Here is a 27,577-nt window from a genome sequence, read left to right as displayed (position 1 = left end):
TTCGTTCGTGGAATACCATTAAAAATATTTAGCTGATGCTCCTCAATAGCTATTCTCTGCAGCCTCTTTTCTGACCTCTAAATGAGTAAACTGATCCTGTTTTCTGTTTTTCAACTCTTCTGCCAATACTTTGTACATGACAATAAGTATCAGGCTGCATTGGGATAGAAGTTTAATTGGCAGAATTAATTGGCAGTTTATATGTCTCCAATTCTACAACACCTCTTTTTTTCTAGTCTATGTTCAAACCTCAATATCTGGGTTTATTTGCTGGAGTTACTTGCCATCTAGGCACCCTAATTTGTGGCTACAGAAGTTTTTGAATGTATCATGCCTCAACTGTCAGCTAGTAATTCAGATTTTCTTGTAGATGACACGGATGGTTTTAAAACAAATGGAACAAAGGTAGGATATTTGTTTCAACTTTGTACTTGCTGTAGTACTAGTAGTAGTAGTGCTAGTAGGTAAAAGTCAATGCTTGATTAATAAATTGTTTGAAAAATCTAATTTCTCTCATGATAAGCTATCAAGATGGAACAAATGACAGTATGCTTACTTTCTATTGCTTACCTTGAAAGAAATTTCAATAACAGTTTAATAAAGTATCAAATAATAAAACAAGTCATCTCTTTTCTATTCTTATACAAATTGCTTGCATGAATTCAAGACTAACTGTTTGAATTTCAGACGAAAAGGACTCATTCTAAACATTTCTTCTGGCGTGGGAATCTTACCTAGTCCACTGTATGCACTATATTCTGCCTCTAAAGTAAGTATTTTTAGTTTGCTATTAATATGCACGTTTCATGCAATTCATTCTTGCTAACAAGAGTAAGTAAACTACTTGGCTCATTCTGTACTACATTAGTTGAGCCTGTGGACAGCCTTTACAGGTATCATTAAATAGCCATGTTTCTGCCAGGAAGATTCAAGGTTTATCATGCTGAAATAAAATGTATTATGTTCCAGAGACTATTGTATTTGTTTTCCTAGATCTGGTTCTGATCCATTCTGGAGATATATAAATGTTCTGTCTGAGTGTCTGTACTTAAAATTTACTTTCTTGACTCTCCAGTAGGGAATGATCTAAGTTCATGCAACAACAGACTGTTTCCTGTAGCTTGCTTTCTTTCAAGAACTAGATAGTTTTCAAAGTATAGCAACTCACAGTCTTAAACACAGCACTATAAATAGAATTCACAATCTTAAGTCCACAGGTGTTAATACAGGTTCCTCATCATATACATATCTAACACATGTATGAATAAATACAAACTCTCCCTTTGTGTCTAGTCCAAGATGATCACAAGTGTACCTCACCCCTGCAAGAATCTAGGATTTTCACCTTTATCCCAAATCAGTGCAGTTAAAGCTGGATCCTTAATACCATCTCAAAGGCGGATTACTTACAGATCTTATGAAAGGGTGATAACAGAAAAGATTAGTTGTGGATAATCATTATCATGTAGGGATGTGAATCGTGTCCTCGATCGTCTTAACGATCGATTTCGGCTGGGAGGGGGAGGGAATCGTATTGTTGCCGTTTGGGGGGGTAAAATATCGTGAAAAATCGTTAAAAAATCGAAAAATCGAAAAACCGGCACATTAAAACCCCCTAAAACCCACCCCTGACCCTTTAAATTAAATCCCCCACCCCCAAATAACTTAAATAACCTGCGGGTCCAGCGGCGGTCCGGAACGGCAGCGGTCCGGAACGGGCTCCTGCTCCTGCATCTTGTCGTCTTCGGCCGGCGCCATTTTCCAAAATGGCGCCGAAAAATGGCGGCGGCCATAGACGAAAAAGATTGGACGGCAGGAGGTCCTTCCGGACCCCCGCTGGACTTTTGGCAAGTCTCGTGGGGGTCAGGAGGCCCCCCACAAGCTGGCCAAAAGTTCCTGGAGGTCCAGCGGGGGTCAGGGAGCGATTTCCCGCCGCGAATCGTTTTCGTACGGAAAATGGCGCCGGCAGGAGATCGACTGCAGGAGGTCGTTCAGCGAGGCGCCGGAACCCTCGCTGAACGACCTCCTGCAGTCGATCTCCTGCCGGCGCCATTTTCCGTACGAAAACGATTCGCGGCGGGAAATCGCTCCCTGACCCCCGCTGGACCTCCAGGAACTTTTGGCCAGCTTGTGGGGGGCCTCCTGACCCCCACGAGACTTGCCAAAAGTCCAGCGGGGGTCCAGAAGGACCTCCTGCCGTCCAATCTTTTTCGTCTATGGCCGCCGCCATTTTTCGGCGCCATTTTGGAAAATGGCGCCGGCCGAAGACGACAAGATGCAGGAGAAGGAGCCCGTTCCGGACCGCTGCCGTTCCGGACCGCCGCTGGACCCGCAGGTTATTTAAGTTATTTGGGGGGGGTTCGGGAGGGTGGGGGATTTAATTTAAAGGGTCGGGGGTGGGTTTTAGGGGGTTTTAGTGTGCCGGCTCACGATTCTAACGATTTATAACGATAAATCGTTAGAATCTGTATTGTATTGTGTTCCATAACGGTTTAAGACGATATTAAAATTATCGGACGATAATTTTAATCGTCCTAAAACGATTCACATCCCTATTATCATGTCTTTTTTAGTAGATAGGGCCGGGGGGGGGGGGTGGAAAGAAAGTTCCCTCTGAGGCCGCTCTGATTTCGGAACGGCCTCGGAGGGAACAGGCAGCACGCGCCGGGCTCGGCACGCGCAAGTTGCACAAATGTGCACCCCCTTACGCGCGCCGACCCCGGATTTTATAAGATACGCACGGCTACGCACGTATCTTATAAAATCCAGCGTACTTTTGTTTGCACCTGGTGCGTGAACAAAAGTACGCGCTCGCGTAATTTTATAAAATCTACCCGAGAATCTCCAGTGGAGGACAGTACAGCACTAACTAGAGCAATCAATTTGATTTCCTTGCATTGTTGTCTGTTTCTCCGGTTGCTTACATTACTTTGAGATAGAGGACAAATAGATCAAATGGTTTCAATGGAGCAAAGTTTTCATTTGCAAATTTAATGGAGTTGTAAGGTTCATGGACCCTTGTTGCTGTGTGTGTGTGTATAGGGGGCAACTTAATCTACAGGGAAGGCCCTGAAGGTATTCCCTGACAGCTGGTAGGACTGGGTTGGTGCAAGATTGGTCTAGGGCTTCACCTATATTAGCCCCTTTCACCTTAGGTTGAGCCCTTGGGTTCCAGGGTCCAGCAGGACTTAGGCACGAGTCTCGTGGGGAGTAGTATCGAGTAGGGATGTGAATCGTTTTAGGACGATTAAAATTATCGTCCGATAATTTTAATATCGTCTTAAACCGTTATGGAACACAATACAATAGAGATTCTAACGATTTATCGTTATAAATCGTTAGAATCGTGAGCCGGCACACTAAAACCCCCTAAAACCCACCCCCGACCCTTTAAATTAAATCCCCCACCCTCCCGAACCCCCCCCCCAATGACTTAAATAACCTGCGGGTCCAGCGGCGGTCCGGAACGGCCGCGGTCCGGAACGGGCTCCTGCTCCTGAATCTTGTTGTCTTCAGCCGGCGCCATTTTCCAAAATGGCGCCGAAAAATGGCGGCGGCCATAGACGAACACGATTGGACGGCAGGAGGTCCTTCCGGACCCCCGCTGGACTTTTGGCAAGTCTCGTGGGGGTCAGGAGGCCCCCCACAAGCTGGCCAAAAGTTCCTGGAGGTCCAGCGGGGGTCAGGGAGCGATTTCCCGCCGCGAATCGTTTTCGTACGGAAAATGGCGCCGGCAGGAGATCGACTGCAGGAGGTTGTTCAGCGAGGCGCCGGAACCCTCGCTGAACGACCTCCTGCAGTCGATCTCCTGCCGGCGCCATTTTCCGTACGAAAACGATTCGCGGCGGGAAATCGCTCCCTGACCCCCGCTGGACCTCCAGGAACTTTTGGCCAGCTTGTGGGGGGCCTCCTGACCCCCACGAGACTTGCCAAAAGTCCAGCGGGGGTCCGGAAGGACCTCCTGCCGTCCAATCGTGTTCGTCTATGGCCGCCGCCATTTTTCGGCGCCATTTTGGAAAATGGCGCCGGCTGAAGACAACAAGATTCAGGAGCAGGAGCCCGTTCCGGACCGCCGCTGGACCCGCAGGTTATTTAAGTCATTTGGGGGGGGGTTCGGGAGGGTGGGGGATTTAATTTAAAGGGTCGGGGGTGGGTTTTAGGGGGTTTTAATGTGCCGGTTTTGCGATTTTTCGATTTTTTGATTTTTCACGATTTTTCACGATATTTTACCCCCCCAAACGGCAACAATACGATTCCCTCCCCCTCCCAGCCGAAATCGATCGTTAAGACGATCGAGGACACGATTCACATCCCTAGTATCGAGGGAAGTCCTGGTTGTGGTTAGAGTAAGGATAGTTGTGGACCAGGCAGAGGCAGGTGTCAGGTAATAGGTGAAAATTGTCAAGGTCCAGGCTGAGGTCAGGTCTGGTAATCAGTCCAAGAGTTGATGAGAAGGACTCTAGGAGGAAGAGGATACCAGAATAAGGGAGGACAAGGCAGGCTGGGCTAAGAGAGATGAGGCAGGCAGGCAGGAACAGGCACAGGAATGCAGCAACTCACCTTACAAGGGATCTGTAGTCGACCGTTGCTGATGTTTCTGTCTGTAGTACGGCTGGGGTTTAAATACCCGGTCATGTAATGTCATCATCCTGTGCTGGCTGGAGTAGTTCCCACTGCAGGACCTAGAAAGGCAGGCATGTGCCTAGGGGAAGGCCTCTGAAGAAGGATGGCAGTGGTGTCCCCACTGCGAAGCAGGCTGAGGCATCAGCAGTGTAGGGTTAGTGTGCTGGCTGATAGAAGCAGCCTGCAAACTGGAAATCGTACAGTACCCCTACTATTAAGCCCCCTCCTCAAGGTCGACGGTTTTGGTTCAGAAAAGAATTGTCTGTGGAACTCCGTCATTAGAAGCAATGCTTTGAGGTTGGTAGTGGGTTCCCAGGAATTCTCCTCTGGTCTGTAATGTTTCTATGGGATGAGAAATTATAGTTTGTGCTGCTATATATGAGAGTTCAAAATTTCTTGTTCCTCATACTGTGTGTTGTCTTCTGAGGTCACATCCATGGGTGTGGGAGATTTTCTGCAGGGCCAGGAAGGGATCAGGGGTTTCAGTAGTGACACATGGAACACATTGTAGCTTTTCAGTGTGATGGGAAGCTTTAACTGATAGGTCAAGGGACCCTTTGTCATAAGATGGGATAAGGTCCAATGAGTGGAGGTCCCAGGCAGAGCGAGGGGATATGAAGGTATAAATGTTGAGTTCTTAGCCAGATCAGGTCTCCTACTTGAAATCGGGGCTCTGGTCAATGTTGGACATCTGTGTGCTTGTCGGACATCTGTGTGCTTCTTGGCTTGAGTGGCAAGCCGAGATATCATTTGATTGATTAATATCAAAAAGTTGTGAAGCTCTTTGGTGGTTAGGCAGGCTGTGGGACAAGCCATGGAGAGATGAAGAGGGAAAGGCACTTGGAGATGTCACCCGAAGACTACTTGAATTGGAGAGGCCCCAGTGGTGCTGCTCACATGATTGTTGTGAGAGAATTCTGCCCAGTGTAGGAGGATGACCCAGTCATCCTGTCTTTTGTTAACATACAGGCGGAGGAAGGTTTTGAGAATTTGATTGATTCTCTCAGTTTGCCCATTATCATGTGGATGAAAGGCTGTATAGAAACATAGAAATGACGGCAGAAGAAGACCAAACGACCCATCCAGTCTGCCCAGCAAGTTTCACACTTTTTTTTTTCTCATACTTATCTGTTATTCTTGGCTCTTAGTAACCTTTTGGTTCTATTTCCCTTCCACCCCCAGCATTAATGTAGAGAGCAATGTTGGAACTGCATCTAAGTTAAATATCTAGCTTAATTAGTTAGGGGTAGTAACTGCCGCAATAAGCAAGCTATACCCATGCTTATTTGTTTACCCAGACTAAATAATTCAGTCCTTGTTGGTTGTTGTCTGTATATAGATCCACTTTTCTTCATTCCTCCTGCTGTTGAAGCAGAGAGTTATGCTGAATATGCATTGAAAGTGAAGTATCAGACTTTCTCCCCTGCTGTTGAAGCAGAGAGCTATGCTGGATATGTGTGAAGTATCAGTCTTTCTCTCTTGCCGTAGAAGCAGAGTTATGCTGGATATGCATTGAAAGTGAAGTATGAGACTTTCTCCCCTGCCATTGAAGCAGAGAGCTATGCTGGATATACATTGAAAGTGAAGTATCAGGCTTATTTGGTTTGGGGTAGTAACTGCCGTAACAAGCAAGCTACTCCCCGCTTTTTTATGAATGCAAATCTTTTTTTCCACATTTCCTCTTGCCGTTGAAGCTTAGAGCAATGTTGGAGTCTTAGAGCAGTGTTGGAGTCGCATTAACCGTTTGTATGTTTATTGAATAAGGGTATTATCTCCAGGTAGTAGCCGTCATTCCCGCGAGCCACCCACTCTTCATTCATGTCCTCTAGACTTTATGGATCCACAGTGTTTATCCCACACCCCTTTGAAGTCCTTCACAGATCTGGTCTTCACCACTTCCTCCAGAAGAGCATTCCAGGCATCCACCACCCTCTCCGTGAAGAAATACTTCCTGACATTGGTTCTGAGTCTTCCTCCCTGGAGCTTCAAATCGTGACCACTGGTTCTGCTGATTTTTTTCCGACAGAAAAGATTTGTCATTGCCTTTGGATCATTAAAACCTTTCAAGTATCTGAAAGTCTGTATCATATCACCTCTGCTCCTCCTTTCCTCCAGGGTGTACATATTTAGATTCTTTAATCGCTCCTCATAAGTCTAAGGTGATGCCAAATTTTCGAAAGAGAACTCTCCAGTTGTGGGTAGTAAATTAGATACTTCTGTCAGAAAGGATGTGAGATGGAAGGCCATGTAATCAAAAGACATGTTGGACAAAGAAACAGGCCAGTTCAGGAGCCAAAGGGTGTCCAGTGAGAGGTACAAAGTATGCCATTTTAGAGAATCTATCTACTAGGACCCAGATCACAGTGGAGCCATGCAAGAGGGAGAGATTCACAATGACATCTGTGGAAATATGGGTCCAAGGTAAAGGGGGGCTGTTACAGCCATTACCAGCCCCCAGGATTGGACACAAACAGGTTTGTTCTGTGTGCAAGTAGGAAAGGAATCCATGTAATTCTTTACATCTCTTTTTAATTGGCACCACCAATAGTGATGCTGAAGGAGGTTAAGAGTTTGGGATACTCTAAGGTGTCCTGCTATGCAAGAGTCATGTGCCCACTTCAACACTCTTTTCTGAAGCCTCTTGGGGATGACTGTCTTCCAAGCCGGGACAAGGGTGGCATAAGCAAGAATGATTTTTGCAGGATCAATGATGTGTCGTGGAGCCTCTGTTACATCATCAGTTAAGAAGGAATGGGAGAGCGCCTCTCACCATAGGTTCTTTGCAGCTGGCTGGTAATGAAGTTCAAAATCAAACTGACAAAAGAAAAGAGATAAGCGACCCTATCTGGGATTGAGTTGCTGAGCTTGATGAAGGTACTCTAGGTTCTTAGGATCTGTGTAGATAGTGATTAGATGCTTGACACCCTCTAAAAGTTGTCGCCATTCCTCCAAAGCCAATTTTACTGCCAGGAATTCGCAATCTCCAATCAAGCAATTTTTCTCTGCCAGAGAAAACTTCCTGGAGAAAAAGGACCAAGGTATCAGATTCCCTTCTGTATTGTGTTGACTGAGGAGAGCCCCTACGGCAAGGGTAGAGGCATCTACCTTCATGATGAAGGGATGTTCAGGGTCCGAGTGTTGCAGGCAGGACCCTTGAGCGAAGGTGTGCTTCGATGGCTTCCTGAGACCAGTTCCAGGTGTCTGTCCTATTTTTGGTCAGAGGTAAGTGGGGATGCTAGGGCATTGGTGGTAGTAGTTAGAGGTGTGAATCGTGTGATCGATCGTCTTAACGATCGATTTTGGCTGGGGGGGGAGGGAAATCGGATCGTCGTGTTTTGTTTTGATATCGTTAAAAATCGTAAATCAGGGGAGGGCGGGAAAACCGGCACACCAAAAAAACCCTAACACCCACCCCGAACCTTTAAAACAAACCCCCACCCTCCTGAACCCCCCAAAATGTTTTAAATGACCTGGGATCCAGTGGGAGGGTCCCGGCGTGATCCCGGCGTGATGTCCCGCTCTCTGGCCACACCAAAAAAACCCTAACACCCACCCGAACCTTTAAAACAAACCCCCACCCCCCCGAACCCCCCCAAAATGTTTTAAATGACCTGGGGTCCAGTGGGAGGGTCCCGGCGCGATCCCGGCGCGATGTCCCACTCTCTGGCCACAACAAAAAAACCCCCTAACACCCACCCTGAACCTTTAAAACAAACCCCACCCTCCCGAACCCCCCCAAAATGTTTTAAATGACCTGGGATCCCGGCGCGATGATCCCGGCTCGATATCCCGCTCTCTGGCCACGACTGCTGTGAAGACAAATGGCGCCGGTGGCCCTTTGCCCTTATCATGTGACAGGGCAAAGGCAGCGCCGGCGCCATTTTGATTCCTAGTTCCCGACGTCACGCGTCCAGGAGATCGCTCCCGGACCCCTGCTGGACCCCCAGGGTCTTTTGGCCAGCTTGGGAGGGCCTCCTGACCCCCACAAGACTTGCCAAAAGTCCAGCGGGGGTCCGGGAATGACCTCTTGCACTCGAGCCATATTGCAAAATGGCGCCGGCCATACGGCCATACGGCCGGCGCCATTTTGCAATACGGCCATACAGCCGGCACCATTTTGCAATATGGCTCGAGTGCAAGAGGTCGTTCCCGGACCCCCGCTGGACTTTTGGCAAGTCTTGTGGGGGTCAGGAGGCCCCCCCAAGCTGGCCACAAGTCCCTGGGGGTCCAGCGGGGGTCCGGGAGCGATCTCCTGGACGCGTGACGTCGGGAGCTAGGAATCAAAATGGCGCCGGCGCTACCTTTGCCCTGTCACATGATAAGGGCAAAGGGCTACCGGCGCCATTTCTCTTCACAGCAGCCATGGCCAGAGAGTGGGACATCGCGCCGGGATCATCGCGCTGGGACCCCAGGTCATTTAAAACATTTTGGGGGGGTTCGGGAGGGTGGGGATTTGTTTTAAAGGTTTGGGGTGGGTGTTAGGGTTTTTTTGGTGTGCTGGTTTTCCCGCCCCCTGTTTAACGATACAATACAAATGCCCCTGACGATAAATCGTGGGAATTTGTATTGTATCGTGCACTCTAACGATTTTGGACGATTTTAAAATTATCTGACGATTTTTCTTTTTGGTAATGGCATTAAGACCGCTGTAGTCAATGCAAGGTCTGAATTTTCCATCCTTTTTGGCTACAAAGAAAAAAGCCTGCTCTTGTGAGAGATGCGGAGAGCTGGATAAAGCCCCTGGCTAAATTTTCTTTAATATATTCTCTTATAGCCTCGGTCTTTGGTGGAGATAATGAGTAAGCTCTTCCCCATGGAGAAAATTTATCAGGAAGAAGTTTGATGTCATAATCATATGGGAGATGCGGGGATAGCATCTCTGCCTGCTGCTTGGAGAACACATCAAGATAATCAGTGTACTGTGGAGGACGTCCAGGCACTATAGCTGCCTTAGCTAAAGAAACTGGAGGATGGCTGGACGTCAAACAGGTGGTGGAGGAAGAAGAACTCAATTGGGTTAGTTCCAGAGACACACAATCAATCACAGGCTGATGCTGCTGGAGCCATGGCAGGCCCAATTTAATGGGATTCATGGCTCGTGGGATGACGTGAAACAAGATGGTTTCAGAATGAAGAAGTTTGGTATGGAGAGACATGGAGATAGTCATCTTTGAAGTTGGCCCAGAAGTGGATCCCCATAGATGGAGTAAAAATGGTTATGGGATGTTCCAGCTGAGTGGTAGGAAACTGGTATTAATGGACCAGGGCTTGGTCTAAAATTTCCTATGGTGCTATAGTCGAGGAAGTCTTTGGAATGGAACTGGGTGTCGCTGAAGGTGATAATGACTGGAACAATTAATTGTGGGGAGGAAGAGATACAGTCTAGTGTTGCCTTTCCAGACAACCCTAGGCATACCAGTTTTTCTGCCTCTTGGGGCAATTGATCAGCATGTGCCCCTGGCCTGCACAGTAAAAACAGAGGCTCATCTGTCTTTTGTGGATTTTCTCCTCTGGAGAAAGTTTGCTTTGGCCCAGTTGCATATGTTCCTCCGGTGTTTGACTATCAGAGGCAGGTGCTGGAGATAAAGGTCACTGGAAACATGGTACTAAGGATTTCTGCCACCGTGTGAGTTTACTATCTCTAGCCTTTTCTTGGAATTGACAGTCAAGACAGCTGGCTACAGAGATTAAGGCATCCAGTGAGGTAGGGATATCTCGGCCTGCTAGCTCGCCCTTTATCATCTCTGATAGTCCTTTTAGGAATATGGGCGTAACCCAGGCAACTTTCTGGGTTACCAGTAAGCCCTAGGACCATATAGAGTAGTGCAGTTAGAAAGATAATTACGGGGAAAATCCATTCATTTGGTAGCCCTCCCATTGCAGGGCTATAATGGATATCCTCTGCAGGAGGTTTTATAGCATAGCTCTGCAGAGGGCAGTGGGGGCAGTCTTAATTGACTGTTTGAGAGGAAGATTGGAGTTTTCCCTGAGTTACATTTTGGGCATAACTGGAGCCCTGGAAGCTCTCTGAGATCCTCTAGTTCTGGTCAGGACTCCACTGCTGTTCGCTCCACCCAAAATACAGAGTGGTTGCCCAGGGACTATTTTGGATTTTTGCATATTGTGCTTGGTAGGAGCCCTGCTGAACATCTGGGCCTTTCCAAGACTCAGGGATTGGGGGACTCAGAGTTGAAGACACCCAGGAACAAGGGAAGACCTGCCCCTGAAGTGGTGGTGACCCATTGCAATGAAAATCTGGTGTTATTTTTTGGGGGGATACAAAAGAAATTGATTTTCCAAGACCTGGGATGAAATGTTTTTTCTGTTCTTCTTCCTACCCATCAGTGGAGTTCCATAGAGGATTCCTTCTATCAGGGAACTTCATCAAGATCAAGAACATCTAACTGTGAGTAATAACTCATTTATAAAAGGACACCCAATCGGAGTCTTCATAACCCTGAGGAAAGAGAGAAATTCGCTCTCTGTACAGAGACAGATTTTTGCCATCATGGAAGTGTTTCCCACCCACTGAAGGAGCCCTAACCAAAGGGGACCTCTGTTCAGCCTAAGCCAGGCAGATGGTTGGATTCCTGATCTTTCTAAGAGAATTGTTGCGTCCGGTTGCAGACGGCTGTGACCTTTGTTGCTTACCTCTTTTTGCCCTGCAGCTCCAAGTCTAGGGAAGATGGCCACCTCTGCTTCTGCATGCCACCCTCCAAGGCATTCCCAGGATGGCGCTGGTGCTCCTGGCAGCCATCTTACTTCTGGGGTGAGCTAGGGCATGAGCGTGCGTGCCTGCTCCCATCTTAACCACTTCATGGCGGGAACCTTGGGGGTGTCCCCACCACATGACGTCACTGCCTATATGTATATAATCTCATTGGGCCAGCATACCATCGAGTTAGCAAGGATTCCTGTCCTGCTCAATTCCGCCATTCTGGGACTTCACTTCACTGTTCCTGCGCTCCTGTCTGAGTGATCTAGGTACCCACTCCTCGGGGGCCTTGCCGCACTCAAGGCTATCTGCTCCTCGGAGAGCCACCCTTACTTGCCTCACTTCTCTAACCCAGTGAGTCTCTTCCTGTTTCCACAGACGACCCTTCAGTGCTCCTGCACCTCATGTCACCTCGGAGCCTACCACTACAGCTGGCTACTCTGTTCAGAGTGAGTACTGGATATGCTCTACAACTTCCTCCTTCTTCTCTGATTGAATTCTCAGGTTACCCCACTCTGCAGACCACTACCGGATCCACACTGTCTTGAGCAAATGTCTACCACCAGCCTCCGGCCTACCCCGCTCTGCGGACCACTACCGGAGACAGCCTGCACAAGTCTCAATGAGAGAAGGTATTCTCCGGCTTACCCCGCACTGCGGGTCACTACCGGAAAGACCAGCTTACCGGTCATCTACTCTGGACTGAGTCTATTAACCTGCTCCTCTGATTATCTTGCTGTATAATAAACTACTGCCTCTGGTGTCCATCACTGCTAAGACCCCGCCTGTCGTGGTGAGTCCCCACAAGGCTCCTCCCTGTGGATGGAGTCAGCTCTTGCAACGGCCCAAGGGCTCACTAATGAGTTCTAAACACACAGAACGTAACAAGAATCTTGCACAGATAGAGGACACAGAATTGTAATTAAAGAGAAATAGAGAGAGCAAGAGAGAGAACTGTGGTGCTGGACATTCATAATTATTGTGCCATAAATTCATCATTGTCTTCAGTAAAATTGTTATTTTGGACACTCACTCAGTGGTCCCTGCATTTTATTTGGTCAGACAGCACACAGTCTATTCAAAACTTACATCATCCAAGGAAATTCCAGGAATGAAGTCAGCCACCCTGCACTGGAACCTGAGAGGACCCCTTTCTGCCCCTAGTCGAAAGGACCTGCACCTTGGGAGTTAAGGGAAGTAGAAGAGCTAGCCAGGGTCCCTGCCCAAAGAGTTGATTAATAACTTTATGGCCCCACCTGTGCTGGACCTGTACACTGGGGTAAGGTTACATAGCTGTGAAGCTATCTTCTCCCCAGTGTAGTTCAGAGGCCAAGGTGCAGAATTTGGTGGCATATTTGCTTAGGGTGCACATCCCCAGTAGATCCGCAAGAGATCTGTGGCTAAGGAAGAGTTTTGCCCAGGTTCTTTAAAAACAAGCCTGAATTGCCAAACGAAGTCCAACAGACTGTGGAGTAGGCGATCATCCCTCTCCCATATGGGGGAAGCCCAGGCTAACACCATACCACCAAGAAGCAAGAGTATATAATGGACCTTGGACTCATCCATGGGGAACAGCTTGGACTATAGTTCAAAATGCATTCTGCATTGGTTCGAAAACCTAGATATTCCTTAGGATGGCCTATATAGTGAGGTGGTGCCGGAAGCTGAGGTACCAGTCTGGAGATCATGGTGGCATTAGGAGAAAATTCAATTACAGCAGCAGGAGCAGGTGCTGGGGTCAAGACATCCATACGGATTGCAAGTTTCTCCAAAGCCATAGTGACCTGGTTCAACACTGTCTATTGTTCCTGAACTTGTTGGGCAAGGCCTGGAATGGCCTGAAGCAAAAACACAACTGCCGGATCCATGGCCTCAGCAACCTGTAAAGTTGGTAGACCCTTGTTGCTGTGGGGAGGGGTTGACTCAACCTACAGCTGGTGGGACTAGGCTGATGCGAGACTGGTCTAGAGCTTCTCCTAAACCAGCCCCTTTCCCCTTAGGTTAAGCCCTCAGGTTCCAGCAGGACTTAGGAGTGAGTCTCATGGGGAATAGTAAATAATGAGGGAAGTCCATATGTAGCTAAGGTTAAAGGCAGGCAGCAGGCGAGAATGGTCAAAGTCCAGGCTAAGGTCAGAGGTAGGTGGCAGGCGAGAGTGGTTGAGGTCCAGGCTGAGGTCAGATCTGGTAATCAGTCCAAGAGTAATGGAGAAGGATTCTGGAATGAAGAGGACCCCAGGACAGGGAGGACGATCCAGGCTGGGCTAGGACAGATGAGTCAGGAAGGTAGGAACTGGAGAGATGATGCAGGCAGGCAGGAGCAGGTGCAGGAAGACAGGAGCAGGTACAGGAAGACAGCAACTCACACTACAGGGGATCTGTAGTTCGTTGCTGAGGCATCCATCTTTAGCATGGCCACGGTTTAAATACCCTGCCGTGTGATGTCATCTTCCTGCACTGGCTGGAGCAGTTTCCGCTATGAGGCCTAGAAAGGCGGGTATACACCGCATGTGCGTGCCTAGGGGAAGGCCCCTGAAGGAGGATGGCAGTGGCTTCCCTGCCGTGAAGCAGGCTGAGGCTTTGGTGGTGTCGGGTGAGTGCAGTGGCTCATGGGAGCAGCCTTTGAGCCAGCAAATGTAACAGGAGCAACAAAATACAAAAGATTTGGGTTCAATTCAGATGCTAAAGATATAATCATTTTATATGTAGAAAATGGCATTGGTTTATGTCTCTGTGTCATAACTATACAATAATTTGCCTGGGGTGAACTATAACTGGCCCATGGTTGGCCTAATCCAGTTGCTTACTATATTAACCATTTACAACTGAGAAAATGCCAGCGAAGTCTCTGACTTTACCTTATATCCCATGGAAGCACGATTACAGACGATTCAATCACATACCATATCTGGATCATGAGTCCATCAGATGGTTGCTTAACAGGTTAGAAATAATAAAATTAATTGATCCTTTGGTTCAATGTTTTCAAGAAAATGGATTTCAATTGTTAACCTTGTCAAAGGCCCAGAGCTAGTCTTTAATTGCTAGGTGGTTCCATTTTCCCTCTGGATCCAACACAAAATTTGGGTTCATTCACAGATCAAGTTGGAGTCTAACCCTTCTCTAAAAACATTATTCAGGATTACCTCCAAACCTACAAGGACTCTTCTGATTCCTCCCACTGATAGTATACATCGATCAGGTTGTAGGGATAATCTGGGTTATACTACTTTTCCAGGTTTTAGAAAAGTAGAATATCCCAGAAATAGAAAACCCCCTATAATTATATGACATACATTTCTGTGAACCAACCCAGAAAACAACAATAGGAACCACATTCCTAATCAGAATTGATAGGTTTATGATCGAAAGGGATGTTACTAAAAAATCTTTATTTTTTTAAATATTATTTTCTTAAAAATTAACAAAGAACATAGATAACAGAATGTTGGGTGCCCAGACATTAAATAAAATGGAATTACAAAACCACTACAGTGGCAGGACACATAGGTAAACTACTCTCACAATAGTTCCCAAATCTGTCCTGGGGATCTCACAGTGTTATGCTCAGGCTTGTGAACCCTTGGGCCGACGGGAGGATGGTATACCTTAGGAAGTGAATCCTTAGGGTCTCCCGTCGGGTGGCGAGGCGAGACAGAAGATGTGACCGGCTGACCCTCAGCACTGGAGACTGAGGCAACTGTGGTGAAGGCGAAGAATCGAGACGTCGGAGAAGCCAACTGGGTCTTCGCCACTGGAAGCCCGCGATCCCCCCGGGAGGAGCCCGTAGGGACCCAGGCCACTGGGACTTAGGTGGGCCCTTGGAGACGATGGTCCAGAAGAAGTCCAAGGTCAAGTGCCAGAGGGTCGTCGCTTACCAGTCCGAGGTCACACACCAAGGGATTGCCGCTTGCCAGTCCGAAGTCACACACCAAGGGATTGCCGCTTGCCAGTCCGAAGTCACACAACCAGGAATCACTGCTTGCCAATCTGAAGTCAGGAACCAAGGAATCAATGAGACGAGACAGGAACCAGGAAGCAAGGATCCGAAGCACAAGAAGACTCAGCAAAGCAAGCAGACCTGACCAACCATGAAAGTTGCCAAGTCAAGGAATGAGCAGAGGAAGTCTCCTTATATACTTCCTCTGCTCTGGCTCATAGGAAACAGCTGAGGTCAATTAAAGGGGCGAGGTCCCTTTAAATCTAGGAAGGAGATGCGGCCTCGTGCCTAAGATGGCGGCGGCCATCTTGGATTTCGGCCACGGAGGAAAGGCTGCCCGACGCCGCAAGGGAGGAGCTCCCAGCCCGGCGTCCACCGCAGAGGGCCTCGCCGACGTGTGGGACCGACGGGCATCGGGTTACAGACGTTTCCCCCGATGCTGCCACGGTGGGTCGCTGTCGCGGTCAGGTAGGGGGCCGCGGTCGCGGACATCCGCGGCGCGGAACACAACACAGCCAGTTGGGTTTTCAGGATATCCACAATGAATTTGCATGAGATAAATGAGATAAATTTGCATATACTGAATCTCTATGGTATGCAAATTTAACTCATGCATATTCATTGTGGATATCCTGAAAACCTGACTGGCTGTTTTGTCCCCAAGACAGGTTTGGAAAGTCCTGCACTATCATGTCCAGTACATCCTTCCTTCAGATGAGGGATTTAGATGTAGGATAATGTCAGATTGGGCAGTTTGACTTCTATCTAGCACATAGATAAATATTACCTCTGTGAGTAATGTTGATGTATTAAATAAGGAGACCAGGGAGTACTTCTTTGTTGGAATGGTGGTTTTTGCTTGGAGTAGCCTGCCAGTGGAGGTGGTGTTAACCAAGACCAGGATGAAGTCTAAACATGTGTGGGACAGATGTGCAGGGTAGTGGTAGGGCTAGGCGGGGGAGTAGTTTGGTAAAAAAAAATGGGGGAAAGGGGGATTCTTGAGTGTTGGATTAGTTATAGAAAACTATGCGCTTAATTGCTTGGAACAGTAGAGGGCCGAAAAGAAAGAAGAGAAAGTCAACTTGCATAAAGTAGTGATAAGGTTGCATAAAGCTTCCAAGAAAGAAGTGGAGTCAATGTTAACTAACATGAAATGGTAGCAAGTTTTCTAGAATGATCTGTAGGCTGGCTTGGCTATAATTCACAGCTAAAATAAAAGAAGGAGCAATATGCTTCAGGCAGCCAAGCTTGCAGTGCTGCTGATAGCTGTGAACTTTGCTTAGTGCACTGGCTGGGGGGTAAGGATAAGGAAGGGTGATGGCCAAAGCTGAGCAATACATGTCATCAGGTTTGTACAGTTGAAGCACATCTTTAGATATAGTAGTATAGATGAGTGTTACACTCTGCGGCACACAGGAAACCCTGTGCGCCACCTCACTCACCAGGCCACTGCGTTCTCATTGTAGCAGAATGCCACCAACACACACTGCCATCAAGTCCTCATAAGCACCTTCCTTAGGCGTGTGTGCTTAATAAAGGCACCTTGTTGGGAACTGGGATGAGTCACGCTCCGATGATATCACCCATATCAGGGAATATAAAACCCATCGAGCCCTGCACCTTTTGCCTCAACAACAGGTCTCCTGAAGTGCCACTGTGCCTCAGTGAGTGTTGCTATTGTTCCTACTTCTTTTTGTGTTCCTGTGTTCCCGCATTACAGTGTTCCAGCACTCCAGTCTGTCTTGCCTTGCCTTGTCCTTGCCCTTGCCCATCTTACCCTGCCTTGCTTAGTCGTTGTCTGGTCCTGTCCTGTCTTGGTCCCTGTCTTTTCCTGACTTCCTCAGCTTGACTAACTGGATTCTGATCTCAGCTTGGTCTTTGACCATTTCTTGACTGCTGCCTGGACCTGACGTTCTGCCTTGGACCTGACTTGGAAGACAGGCCAGCACCTGCCCTGACCTCTGGCCTGTCTTCCAGGATCCGCTGTCTGTTGCCTGCCCCAACCTTTGGTATTTCCTCTGGTGTTTGCTGTTTGCTGCCTGCCCAGACCCTTTCTTGACCTTGGACTCTCGATCACCTATGGTCCCACTTAAGATCTGCTGGCCACTAGAACCCAAGGACTCAACCTATAGGGGAGATGGCTGGTATAGGCAAAGCTTCAGCTTGTCCCACCACAAGGCATGTCTGCCAGCTGATGGAATGGGCCTACCGAGTCCACCCGCTAGGCCATGCTAACCACTCCACAGCACCAAGGGTCTACCACCACTACTGGAAATGTTACAATGAGCATAAGCAAGCAAATTGGGCAGGCCAAATGATCCTTGTCTGTCAAAATATACTATATACAGAATGTAAAGAAAAACTTCAATTAGATAGATTTTATGTTGCCTTGCTGTGAACCCAGGCCATCTAGTCTGTACTTTTTAATTCAATAGCATTATATTAGTCACCAATGCTCACAGTATATGGTTTCTTTTAAGATTGCAAAATTGCTTAAACAATAAACAAAACATGGAAATCTTTCTTTTTTATGACTGCTTTATGGAGCAGCTGGTCTTGATGAGAGGGGAGAATACTCTAGATCTAATCCTCAGTATAATGCAGAAACTGGTGTGAGGTAATGGTGATGAGGCTGCTTGGTAAATATGATCCCTCATGTAATAACATTTAACATACTCATTGAAGGGAGGACATTAAGGAAAATTTCTATGGTAGCGTTTAACTTCAACCAAGCAGACTATGAGAAAATGAAGAAATTAGTTGGAAAACAAAATAAAAAAAAGCAGTTACAAAGTTTAAAAGTTTGTATGAGGCATGGTTGCTGTTTAAAAAACACCATCTTAAAAAACTCCAGACAAAATGTATTCCATGCATTAAAAAGGTAGGAAGAAGATCAAACAACTGTCAGCCTGCTTAAATGGTGAGGTGAAAGAGGCTATTAAAGCCAAAGGACATCTTTCAACAACTGGAAAGAGGATCCAAATGAAGAAAATAGGAAAGAGCATAAGTTCTGGCAAGGAGGAAGTAAAGTGTTAATAAGGCAGGCCAAAAGAGAATTTGAAAAGAAGATTGCCAGAAAAGCAAAAACCCAAAATAAAAGTTTTTCAAGTATATTTGAAGCACAAAGCTAGGGAGAGAGTTGGTCGGACGACTAGATGGCAGAGGAGTAAAAGGGACACGCAGTGAAGACAAGGTCATAGCAGAAAAACTAAATGAATTAATTTCTTCAGTCAGTACTGAGGAGGATATCAGAGAAATTCCTATGCCAGATACATTTTTTTGAGAACAATGATTCAGAGGAACTTTCACATTCAACATGAGACGTACGAACAGAACAGTGGTCTCTTGTGAAGATTTGATGGCCTTCGGAGTGAGGAAACTCACTCCAAGATGAGATTTGGGCAATGTTCTCTCCACCTAGCTTGATGGACACTCTACCTGGGCAACAACAAGCTAGGTGGAGAGAACATTGTCCAAATCTCATCTTGGAGTGAGTTTCCTCACTCCGAAGGCCATCAAATCTTCACAAGAGACCACTGTTCTGTTCGTACGTCTCATGTTGAATGTGAAAGTGGCCCCCAACCCCCTACACTCATACCTAATCCCCACCTTGAGTTACTAGGTGGGCCTCTCATAGGGATACAAATACCTGTCTAGGGAAGTGACACTATAGCAAGTCTCTCTCTCTCTCTCTCTCTCTCTCTCTCTCTCTCTCTCTCTCTCTCTCTCTCTCTCTCTCTCTCTCTCTCTCTCTCTCTCTCTCTCTCTCTCTCTCTCTCTCCACTGTGATATATACTTGCAATGTAGCCCAAATTGGGTTAAGATCATGCTGTTATTGCAATACAAATGCTTATTGGGATAAGGTAACACCCCATTTTTGGTATTGCATGCGATATTGGAAAATGAGGCCCTAAGTGATTAATCTGTACTATGTATGAAGGAGGGAAGATCATGAAGTAGCAATCAGAGTCCCAACTGCCTTGTGTGCCACTGGACTGATTAAAAAACTTCCAAGTGCACCTTGATTTGTTACCTACATACTGTATATATTGTGCCCCATGAGCTCCAGAAGGAAGCTCTCTTTAGCACAGTACCATTAATAAGAAGACCACTAGCAGAAAGTTTGAGAGATTGTGATCATATCCAACATACTCTGATTGAAGAGTGAGATTAATTCCTGTCATGGTATGCACACATGGGTTTGCTTGGGAAACACCACCTCCTCAAAACAGATAGACAAAAAGCAATCATTATGCCGTGGCATAGTTGAACTGTGATGAACAGACAAGAAGGTGAAAATAGCATTTACCACTTCATCAGGACAGAGGAATAAACACAACAGTGAATGTAAATTTGCAGGTATTCACAACAAGTTACATGCAAGCAAATGAGAAACATGATAGTGCTTGATTCTCAAAATGTGGTACCCCTGTGGACCATGCTCCAACATCTATCAACTAACTCCCCTGCTGATGTCTGGGGAGGGAGGCTGACCGAGTGACACCCTGACCAGAAATAGAATGTTGGCTTGTGCTTGCTCATATGAAAGGACACAAAATAACCTAGCTATGGTAAGAGAAAATTAGAATTTTCCTTTTACTACTCATTCTCACCATTGGACACATATCTGCAATATGTGAAAACCCAAAGACAAGATTTTATTTTACTGGAATGTGAAAAAGCTTCCTCCAGGACATAAAAATCTGGGAAAACAAACTAGAGGAATGCAAGCTCTGCTAGGGTGTGGGCTGGTGACGTAGCCATGTTACAATTCAGTCAGTCAATGAGTTACAGCAGACGCCACCTGCATTTTTAAAGTGTGTAGCAGGTACATCAGGGTGACACTGCTAGGTGATTTAAAGGGGGTCACGTCACATCTAGCTCATTTGACCCTGCTGAATCACATCGTCTGACATAGAAACATAGAAATGACGGCAGAAGAAGACCAACCGGTCCATCCAGTCTGCCCAGCAAGCTTCACACATTTGTTCTCATACTTAACTGTTTCTCTTGGCTCTTAGTAACCTTATGTTCTAATTCCCTTTTCACCCCCACCATTAATGTAGAGAGCAGTGCTGGAGCTGCTTCCAAGTGAAATATTAAGTTTGATTAGTTGGGTAAGCGGCAGCATAGCTCTCTGCCATGAAGCAGAGGGCAATGCTGGAAATGTGTGAAGTATCAGTTTTTCTTTTCCCCTGTCATTGAAGCAAGGAGTCATGCCGGACATGCACCGAAAGTGAAGAATGCCTTGAAAGTCACATTAACTATCATCAAATATTGAAAAGCCTAATAATTGGTAATACCTATAAGCCCATGAACCCATCCCTGTTTTTTTTTCTTTTTTTCTTTTCTTTTTTTAATTGGGAGATGGATGCCCTTCATCCTTCTACTCTGTGAAGGTGGACACCTACCACCGGCCACTGGCATCCCGCTCCGTTAATGCCTCTGTGGCTACTGCCGCTCCATGCAGTGTTTTACTACCTGCTCTTTATATGCGTCCTCTAGAACTGATGGATCCCATCCCTGGGTTTTTTTATTATTTATTTAATTGGGAGATGACAGCCCTCCATCCTTCCGCTCCGTGAAGGTGGACACCTACCACTGGCCACTGGCATCCCGCTCCGTGAATGCCTCTGTGGCTACTGCCGCTCTGTGCAGTATTTTACTACCTGCTCTTTATATGGACACCTACCACTGGCCACTGGCATCCCGCTCCGTGAATGCCTCTGTGGCTACTGCCGCTCCGTGCAGTATTTTACTACCTGCTCTTTATATGTGTCCTCTAGACCTGATGGATCCCATCCCTGTTTTGTTTTTTGTTTTTGTTTTTTATTTAATTGGGAGATGACAGCCCTACATCCTTCCGCTCCATGAAGGTGGACACCTACCACTGGCCACTGGCATCCCGCTCCGTGAATGCCTCTGTGGCTACTGCCGCTCCGTGCAGTATTTTACTACCTGCTCTTTATATGCGTCCTCTGGACCTGATGGATCCACAATATTTATCCCATGCCCCTTTGAAGTGCTTCACAGTTTTGGACTTCACCACTTCCTCTGGAAGGGCATTCCAGGCATCCACCACTCTCTCCGTGAAGAAATTCTTCCTGACATTGGTTCTTAGTCTTCCTCCTTGGAGCCTCAGCTCGTGACCTCTGGTTCTGCTGATTTTTTTCTGTTGGAAAAGGTTTGTCATTGTCTTTGGATCGTTAAAGTTTTTCAAGTATCTGAAAGTTTGAATCATATCACCCCTGCTCCTCCTTTCCTCCAGGGTGTACATATTTAGATTCTTCAATCTCTCCTCGTATGTCAACCGATGAAGACCCTCCACCTTCCTGGTCGCCCTTCTCTGTACCGCCTCCAACTTGTCCTTGTCTCTTTGTAGATACGGTCTCCAGAACTGAACACAGTACTCCAGGTGAGGCCTCACCAAGGACCTGTACAAGGGGATTATCACTTCCCTTTTCTTACTCGATATTCCTCTCTCTATGCATCCCAGCATTCTTCTGGCTTTTGCAATCGCCTTGTCGCATTGTTTCGCCGACTTCATATCATTAGACACTATCACCCCAAGGTCTCTCTCCTGCTCCGTGCACATCAGCCTTTCCCCCCCCATCGAATACAGTTCATTCGGATTTCCACTCCCCAAATGCATGACTTTGCACTTCTTGGCATTGAATTTCAGCTGCCATATCTTCGACCACTCTTCCAGCTTCCTTAAATCCCGTCTCATTCTCTCCACTCCTTCCGGCGTGTCCACTCTGTTGCAGATCTTAGTGTCGTCCGCAAAAAGACAAACCTTACCTTCTATCCCGTCCGCAATGTCGCTCACAAAGATATTGAACAGGACCGGTCCCAACACCGATCCTTGCGGTACACCACTTAAAACCGCTCTCTCTTCAGAGAAAGTTCCATTTACCATCACGCATTGTCTTCTGTCCGTCAACCAGTTTGCAATCCAGGTCACCACTTCGGCACTCACTCCCAAGCTTTTTGTTTTATTCACCAGTCTCCTGTGCGGAACCGTATCAAAAGCTTTGCTGAAATCCAAGTAGATGACATCTAGCGCTCTTCCTTGATCCAATTCCTTGGTTACCCAGTCGAAAAAGTCAATCAGATTTGTCTGACAGGATCTTCCCCTGGTGAATCCATGCTGCCTCTGGTCCATCAATTCTCCGGACTGTAGATATTTCACTATTCTCTCTTTCAACAGTGACTCCATTACTTTTCCCACCACCGAAGTGAGGCTAACCGGTCTGTAGTTACCAGCCTCTTCTCTGTTCCCACTCTTGTGAAGCGGAACCACCACCGCTCTTCTCCAATCACTTGGCACCACTCCCGTTTCTAGGGATCTATTGAACAGGTCACACAGCGGACCCGCCAGCACATCTCTGAGCTCCCTCAGAATCCTTGGATGAATCCTATCAGGCCCCATGGCTTTGTCCACTTTCAGATTCTTTAGCTCTTCCCATACATTTTCTACTGTAAAATGATTTTCATCTATTCCACTACCCTCCAGCTTCTTGTGTAGAAATGGTCCTTCTCCAGGGTCTTCTTTAGTGAATACAGAGCTGAAGTATTCATTTAATATTTCTGCCATTTCTTCGTCTCTCTCCACACATTGATCATTTCCACCTTTCAATTTCACTATACCACTATGGACTTTTCTCTTTTCGCTGATGTATCTGAAAAATGTTTTGTCACCATTTTTTATCTCCTTGGCAATCCTCTCTTCCGCTTGACTTTTTGCCAACTTGATTAATTTCTTCGTCTCCCTCAGTTGAATCAAATATTCTTCTTTGTGCTCCTCCCTTTGGGATCTTTTATATTTTTTGAATGCTGTTCTTTTAGCTTTAATTTTGTCAGCCACCTCGTTTGAGAACCAGATAGGTTTCATTTTCCTTTTGCTTTTCTTTACATTTCTAACATAAAGAGTAGTTGCCTTGGTGATTGCTCCTTTTAGATTGATCCACTGCTGATCCACATCTCTCTCATTCTCCCATCCATTTAGTTCTTCCTCTAGGTACTTCCCCATTTCCTCAAAGTCTGTGTTTTTGAATTGTAAAACTCGGGTCTTTGTGGTTCTTTTCCCTATTCTTTTAGTGATATTAAACCATATTGTTTGATGATCACTGGTGCTGAGGTGGGTGCCCACCTCGACATCAGAGACATTATCTGCATTAGTGAGCACTAAGTCGAGTATATTTCCTTCTCTCGTGGGTTCTAATACCATTTGTTTGAACAAAGCTACTTGCATGGCATCCACTATTGCTCTACTATTTTTAGATTCTGCAGATGGGATTTTCCAGTCTACATCTGGCATATTAAAGTCACCCACGATCACCACTTCTCCCTTCTTACCTATCTTATGGATGTCTTCAACCAGGTCTCTGTCCAGCTCTTCCTTTTGGTTCGGGGGCCTGTAAACCACTCCAATATAAATTGATGCTCCATCATCTGTTTTTAGGTCTACCCATAGTGCTTCTTCCTTGCCCCAACTTCCTTGTAGCTCAGATGCTTGGATATTGTTTCTGACATAAAGAGCCACACCTCCCCCTTTTCTATCCACTCTGTCCTTCCAGGAATGAAATGCTGCCTTTATGAAAAGGACAGGAAGACAATGTGGTTTCCTCTCCACTTGGATTAACTAAAATGGATATGCCTTTGAGATACACCTTCCTGGTTCTATGAATACTTCTGCACTTTTATTATGCACATATTATGCAATTATTTTTCCTGAGGGAATATTTGGGGCAGCTGATTGAGCAAAAAAGAGAACATCGGTATATAAAAGCAAACACATAAACAAATAAATAAATAAGAAAGAATGTCTGAGTAGTTCTGCCTGTCCAGAAATCCATCCTCCATAAGAACATGCCATACTGGGTCAGACCAAGGGTCCATCAAGTCCAGCATCCTGTTTCCAACAGAGGCCAAACCAGGCCACAAGAACCTGGCAATTACCCAAACACTGTCTATTCCATGTTACCGTTGCTAGTAATAGCAGTGGCTATTTTCTAAATCAACTTAATTAATAGCAGGTAATGGACTTCTCCTCCAAGAACTTATCCAATCCTCTTTTAAACACAGCTATACTAACTGCACTAACCACATCCTCTGGCAACAAATTCCAGAGTTTAATTGTGCGTTGAGTAAAAAAGAACTTTCTCTGATTAGTTTTAAATGTGCCACATGCTAACTTCATGGAGTGCCCCCTAGCCTTTCTATTATCCGAAAGAGTAAATAACTGATTCACAGCTACCCGTTCTAGACCTCTCATGATTTTAAACACCTCTATCATATCCCCCCTCAGCCGTCTCTTCTCCAAGATGAAAAGTCCTAACCTCTTTAGTCTTTCCTCATAGGGGAGCTGTTCCATTCCCCTTATCATTTTGTTAGCCCTTCTCTGTACCTTCTCCATCGCAATTATATCTTTTTTGAGATGCGGCAACCAGAATTGTACACAGTATTCAAGTGCGGTCTCACCATGGAGCGATACAGAGGCATTATGACATTTACCGTTTTATTCACCATTCCCTTTCTAATAATTCCCAACATTCTGTTTGCTTTTTTGACTGCCACAGCACACTGAACCGACGATTTCAATGTGTTATCCACTATGACGCCTAGATCTCTTTCTTGCGGGTGGATTTTAAAAGTCTTGCTCGCGTAAATCCGCCTGGATTTACGCGAGCAGGGCCTTGCGCGCCGGCGCGCCTATTTTCCATAGGCCACCGGCGCGCGCAGAGCCCCGGGACGCGAGTAGGTCCCGGGGTTTTTGGAAGGGGGCGTGTCGGGGGCGGGACCCGATGACGCTGCGTTTCGGGGCGGGGCGTGGTGTTTCGGGGGCGGGACCAGGGGCGTGGTCCAGGCCTCCGGAACAGCCCGGGTCGGAGGATGGCGTGCCAGCAGTCTGCTGGCGCGCGTAGATTTACGTCTGCTTCTCGCAGGCGTAAATCTACGGACAAAGGTAAGTGGGGGGTTTAGATAGGGCCGGGCGGGGTGGGTTAGGTAGAAGAAGGGAGGGGAAGGTGAGGGGAGGGTGAAAGAGAGTTCCGAAATCGGAGCGGCCTCGGAGGGAACAGAGGCAGGCTGCGCGGCTCGGCGCGCGCCGGCTGCCCAAAATCGGCAGCCTTGCGTGCGCCAATCCAGGATTTTAGAGGATACGCGCGGCTATGCTCGTACAGGGAGCATTTCAGAGAATGCTACCCTGGAGGTTCTGGATTTAAGCTTTCTACCTAAGTATTATGACCATTGCTACTAATGATGACTGTGGTAGACAAGTTTCCTGAGTGTTGCCATAATGCTATATACTACACAGAGCCCCCTATATGAATGCCAGCGCAATCCAAATATGTTGGACAAAGTCCTACTTGGTAGGTATGGCAAAGATGAAAGTATTTTGCGTTGATCTTGTAAGCCACTCAGAGTTTCTTTCATGAAGTAAGCATGTAAGAAATGGAAATAAATAGTGTGTGTTAGAAAAGTATGATGCGAGTATTGCATTTCATGGTGTGCCTATCTTATTGTATGTTTGCAGGTTAAAAGGAATATTTATTGCTGCCCTAGCTGTTACCTCCATTCCCTCATTGCTTGATAAGATTTAATGATTGTATTATTTTTCCATTGTTTTTATCCTGTCCTTGTCACATCTAGATGTTTGATGTTTTTTTGGTTTTTTTTTAACTTTGTACATTTAGAATGATGGGTATAGCTATAGGTAGAAAATAACAAATTTAAAATAAATATATAAATAAAAAACGATAAAGACCAAAAAATTACATATGCGTAAAGCCAGCTAGACTTCTTTATAGATTACACTGGGAACTTTTTCATAATAGAACGTTCAATGAGAGTAGTGTTATTCAGGAATGACAGGAGGGTTCAACCGCTAAAGATTGTGTCAGCATTTTGAGAGTAAAAAAGGGTGACTCAATGACTCACTGGACAGAGCTGTAAGGGTGTTCTTGGGTAGTAGTTTGGAGCTCTAGGAGTTTTATGGTTCTCCCTGGGCTCGTGGAGCAGAGAGGGTTAGTTGACTCTCTTTTCCATTTTCCAAGGTGATGGATTCTATAGGGAGTCAAAGAGTGTTCAGATCCAAACTGGGTTCCTGATTCCAAGTTTGAAGGTTGAAAGGAAGGTCTGGTGAAGGAGATGATGCAGCCATCAGGTAGTGTTTTTACCATTCTTGGTAGGAGAGAAGAGGATTTTCCTAGTCCAAGGGTTTCAAAGTGAAAAGAGGCCAAGGATCCCCTGAGTCCTACCTCAGTACTCAAGTGGTTTGACTTCTCCTTATTTTTTGTACTGTGTCTGATCTATTTTTGTATCTTCTACAATTGCAAGAACCAGTGTGGTATGACATACTCTTTTTCTGCATTGTCTACTTTGGACTGTTATATTCTGTATATTGTGTCCTGCCATATTTTTTATTATTCTGTAAAATCTATTTTCTGTTTGGAACACAACTTTTGGCATGAGGACTGTGTTTGTATTTAAAAATTAATCCTTTTAGGGCCCTATGGGTTAAGCCTCTCCCCATCATAGAATCTGTGTCCCCAATTCTGCACTAAGTAGATTAGTGATCAGTAGTGTTTGGAAGTATGATACCCCCTGTAAATGGAGGGTTATACATGTAAATATCACAATACTACCCCGCCCCTCCACAAGCAAGACATAATTCATATGAAGGAATCATAGAAACAACGTTAAATAATGCTTGGTGGTTGGTGGTTTCTTTTAGCAATTTTATACCCATTGCATGCTCATAGATTAACAACTTCAAGTCCAGTAATTTGGTAGAGGACAAAAGCCACCTAACGCTGATTATTAACATGGGTTAATATGCCAATTTAACATGGGTTTTAGAAGCATTTAACATCCAATGTACTGAAGGGCTTTTAACTACAATAGCAGTTAAAAGCAATTACTGCAGTAGTTACCACCAATCACAGTAGGTATCATGATTTATGGAAACTAAACTACTATGATTTGTTGTAACTACACAAGCCTCGATCCCCCCCCCCCCCCCCCCCCCCACACCTTTGATACCCAAAGAGTCTTCTGTGTCCTGACCCTTCCCTCCTCTCTCAGAGAAGGCAGAGAAAAAGAATTCTTTAAATCATGAGCTACAAAGACATTTAAATTGCATATTTGACTATAACTATTCTACTCTTTGCTATACCAGGCTTATGTGACTTCATTTTCCAAAGCGCTTCAAGCAGAATATAAATCAAAAGGAATTATCATACAGGTAAATATTCATAATAAGTTTTTCTTGTAACTTATTTTAAAGCTGTCATGAAACT

At 46.0% G+C, this 27,577-nt stretch overlaps 1 protein-coding gene across 2 annotated transcripts in view; it reads left to right on the top strand.

Moving 5' to 3' along the window:
* HSD17B3 (hydroxysteroid 17-beta dehydrogenase 3) overlaps nt 1-27,577 on the top strand; it is a 350,724-nt gene that overhangs the window by 285,109 nt on the left and 38,038 nt on the right. The window contains exons 7-9 of one of the 2 annotated variants that reach the window (XM_029617702.1): nt 371-405; nt 688-769; nt 27,457-27,522. In XM_029617702.1, the coding sequence (XP_029473562.1) occupies nt 371-405; nt 688-769; nt 27,457-27,522 (183 nt within the window). The remainder of the gene's footprint in view (nt 1-370; nt 406-687; nt 770-27,456; nt 27,523-27,577) is intronic. The other variant, XM_029617712.1, reaches the window with a different exon arrangement.

This window comes from Rhinatrema bivittatum, chromosome 1 (assembly GCF_901001135.1).
Source record: "Rhinatrema bivittatum chromosome 1, aRhiBiv1.1, whole genome shotgun sequence".
NCBI classification, from domain to species: Eukaryota; Metazoa; Chordata; class Amphibia; order Gymnophiona; family Rhinatrematidae; genus Rhinatrema; species Rhinatrema bivittatum.
Note: the sequence above shows the minus strand (reverse complement) of the source record. Positions and strands in the feature narration are given on the sequence as shown.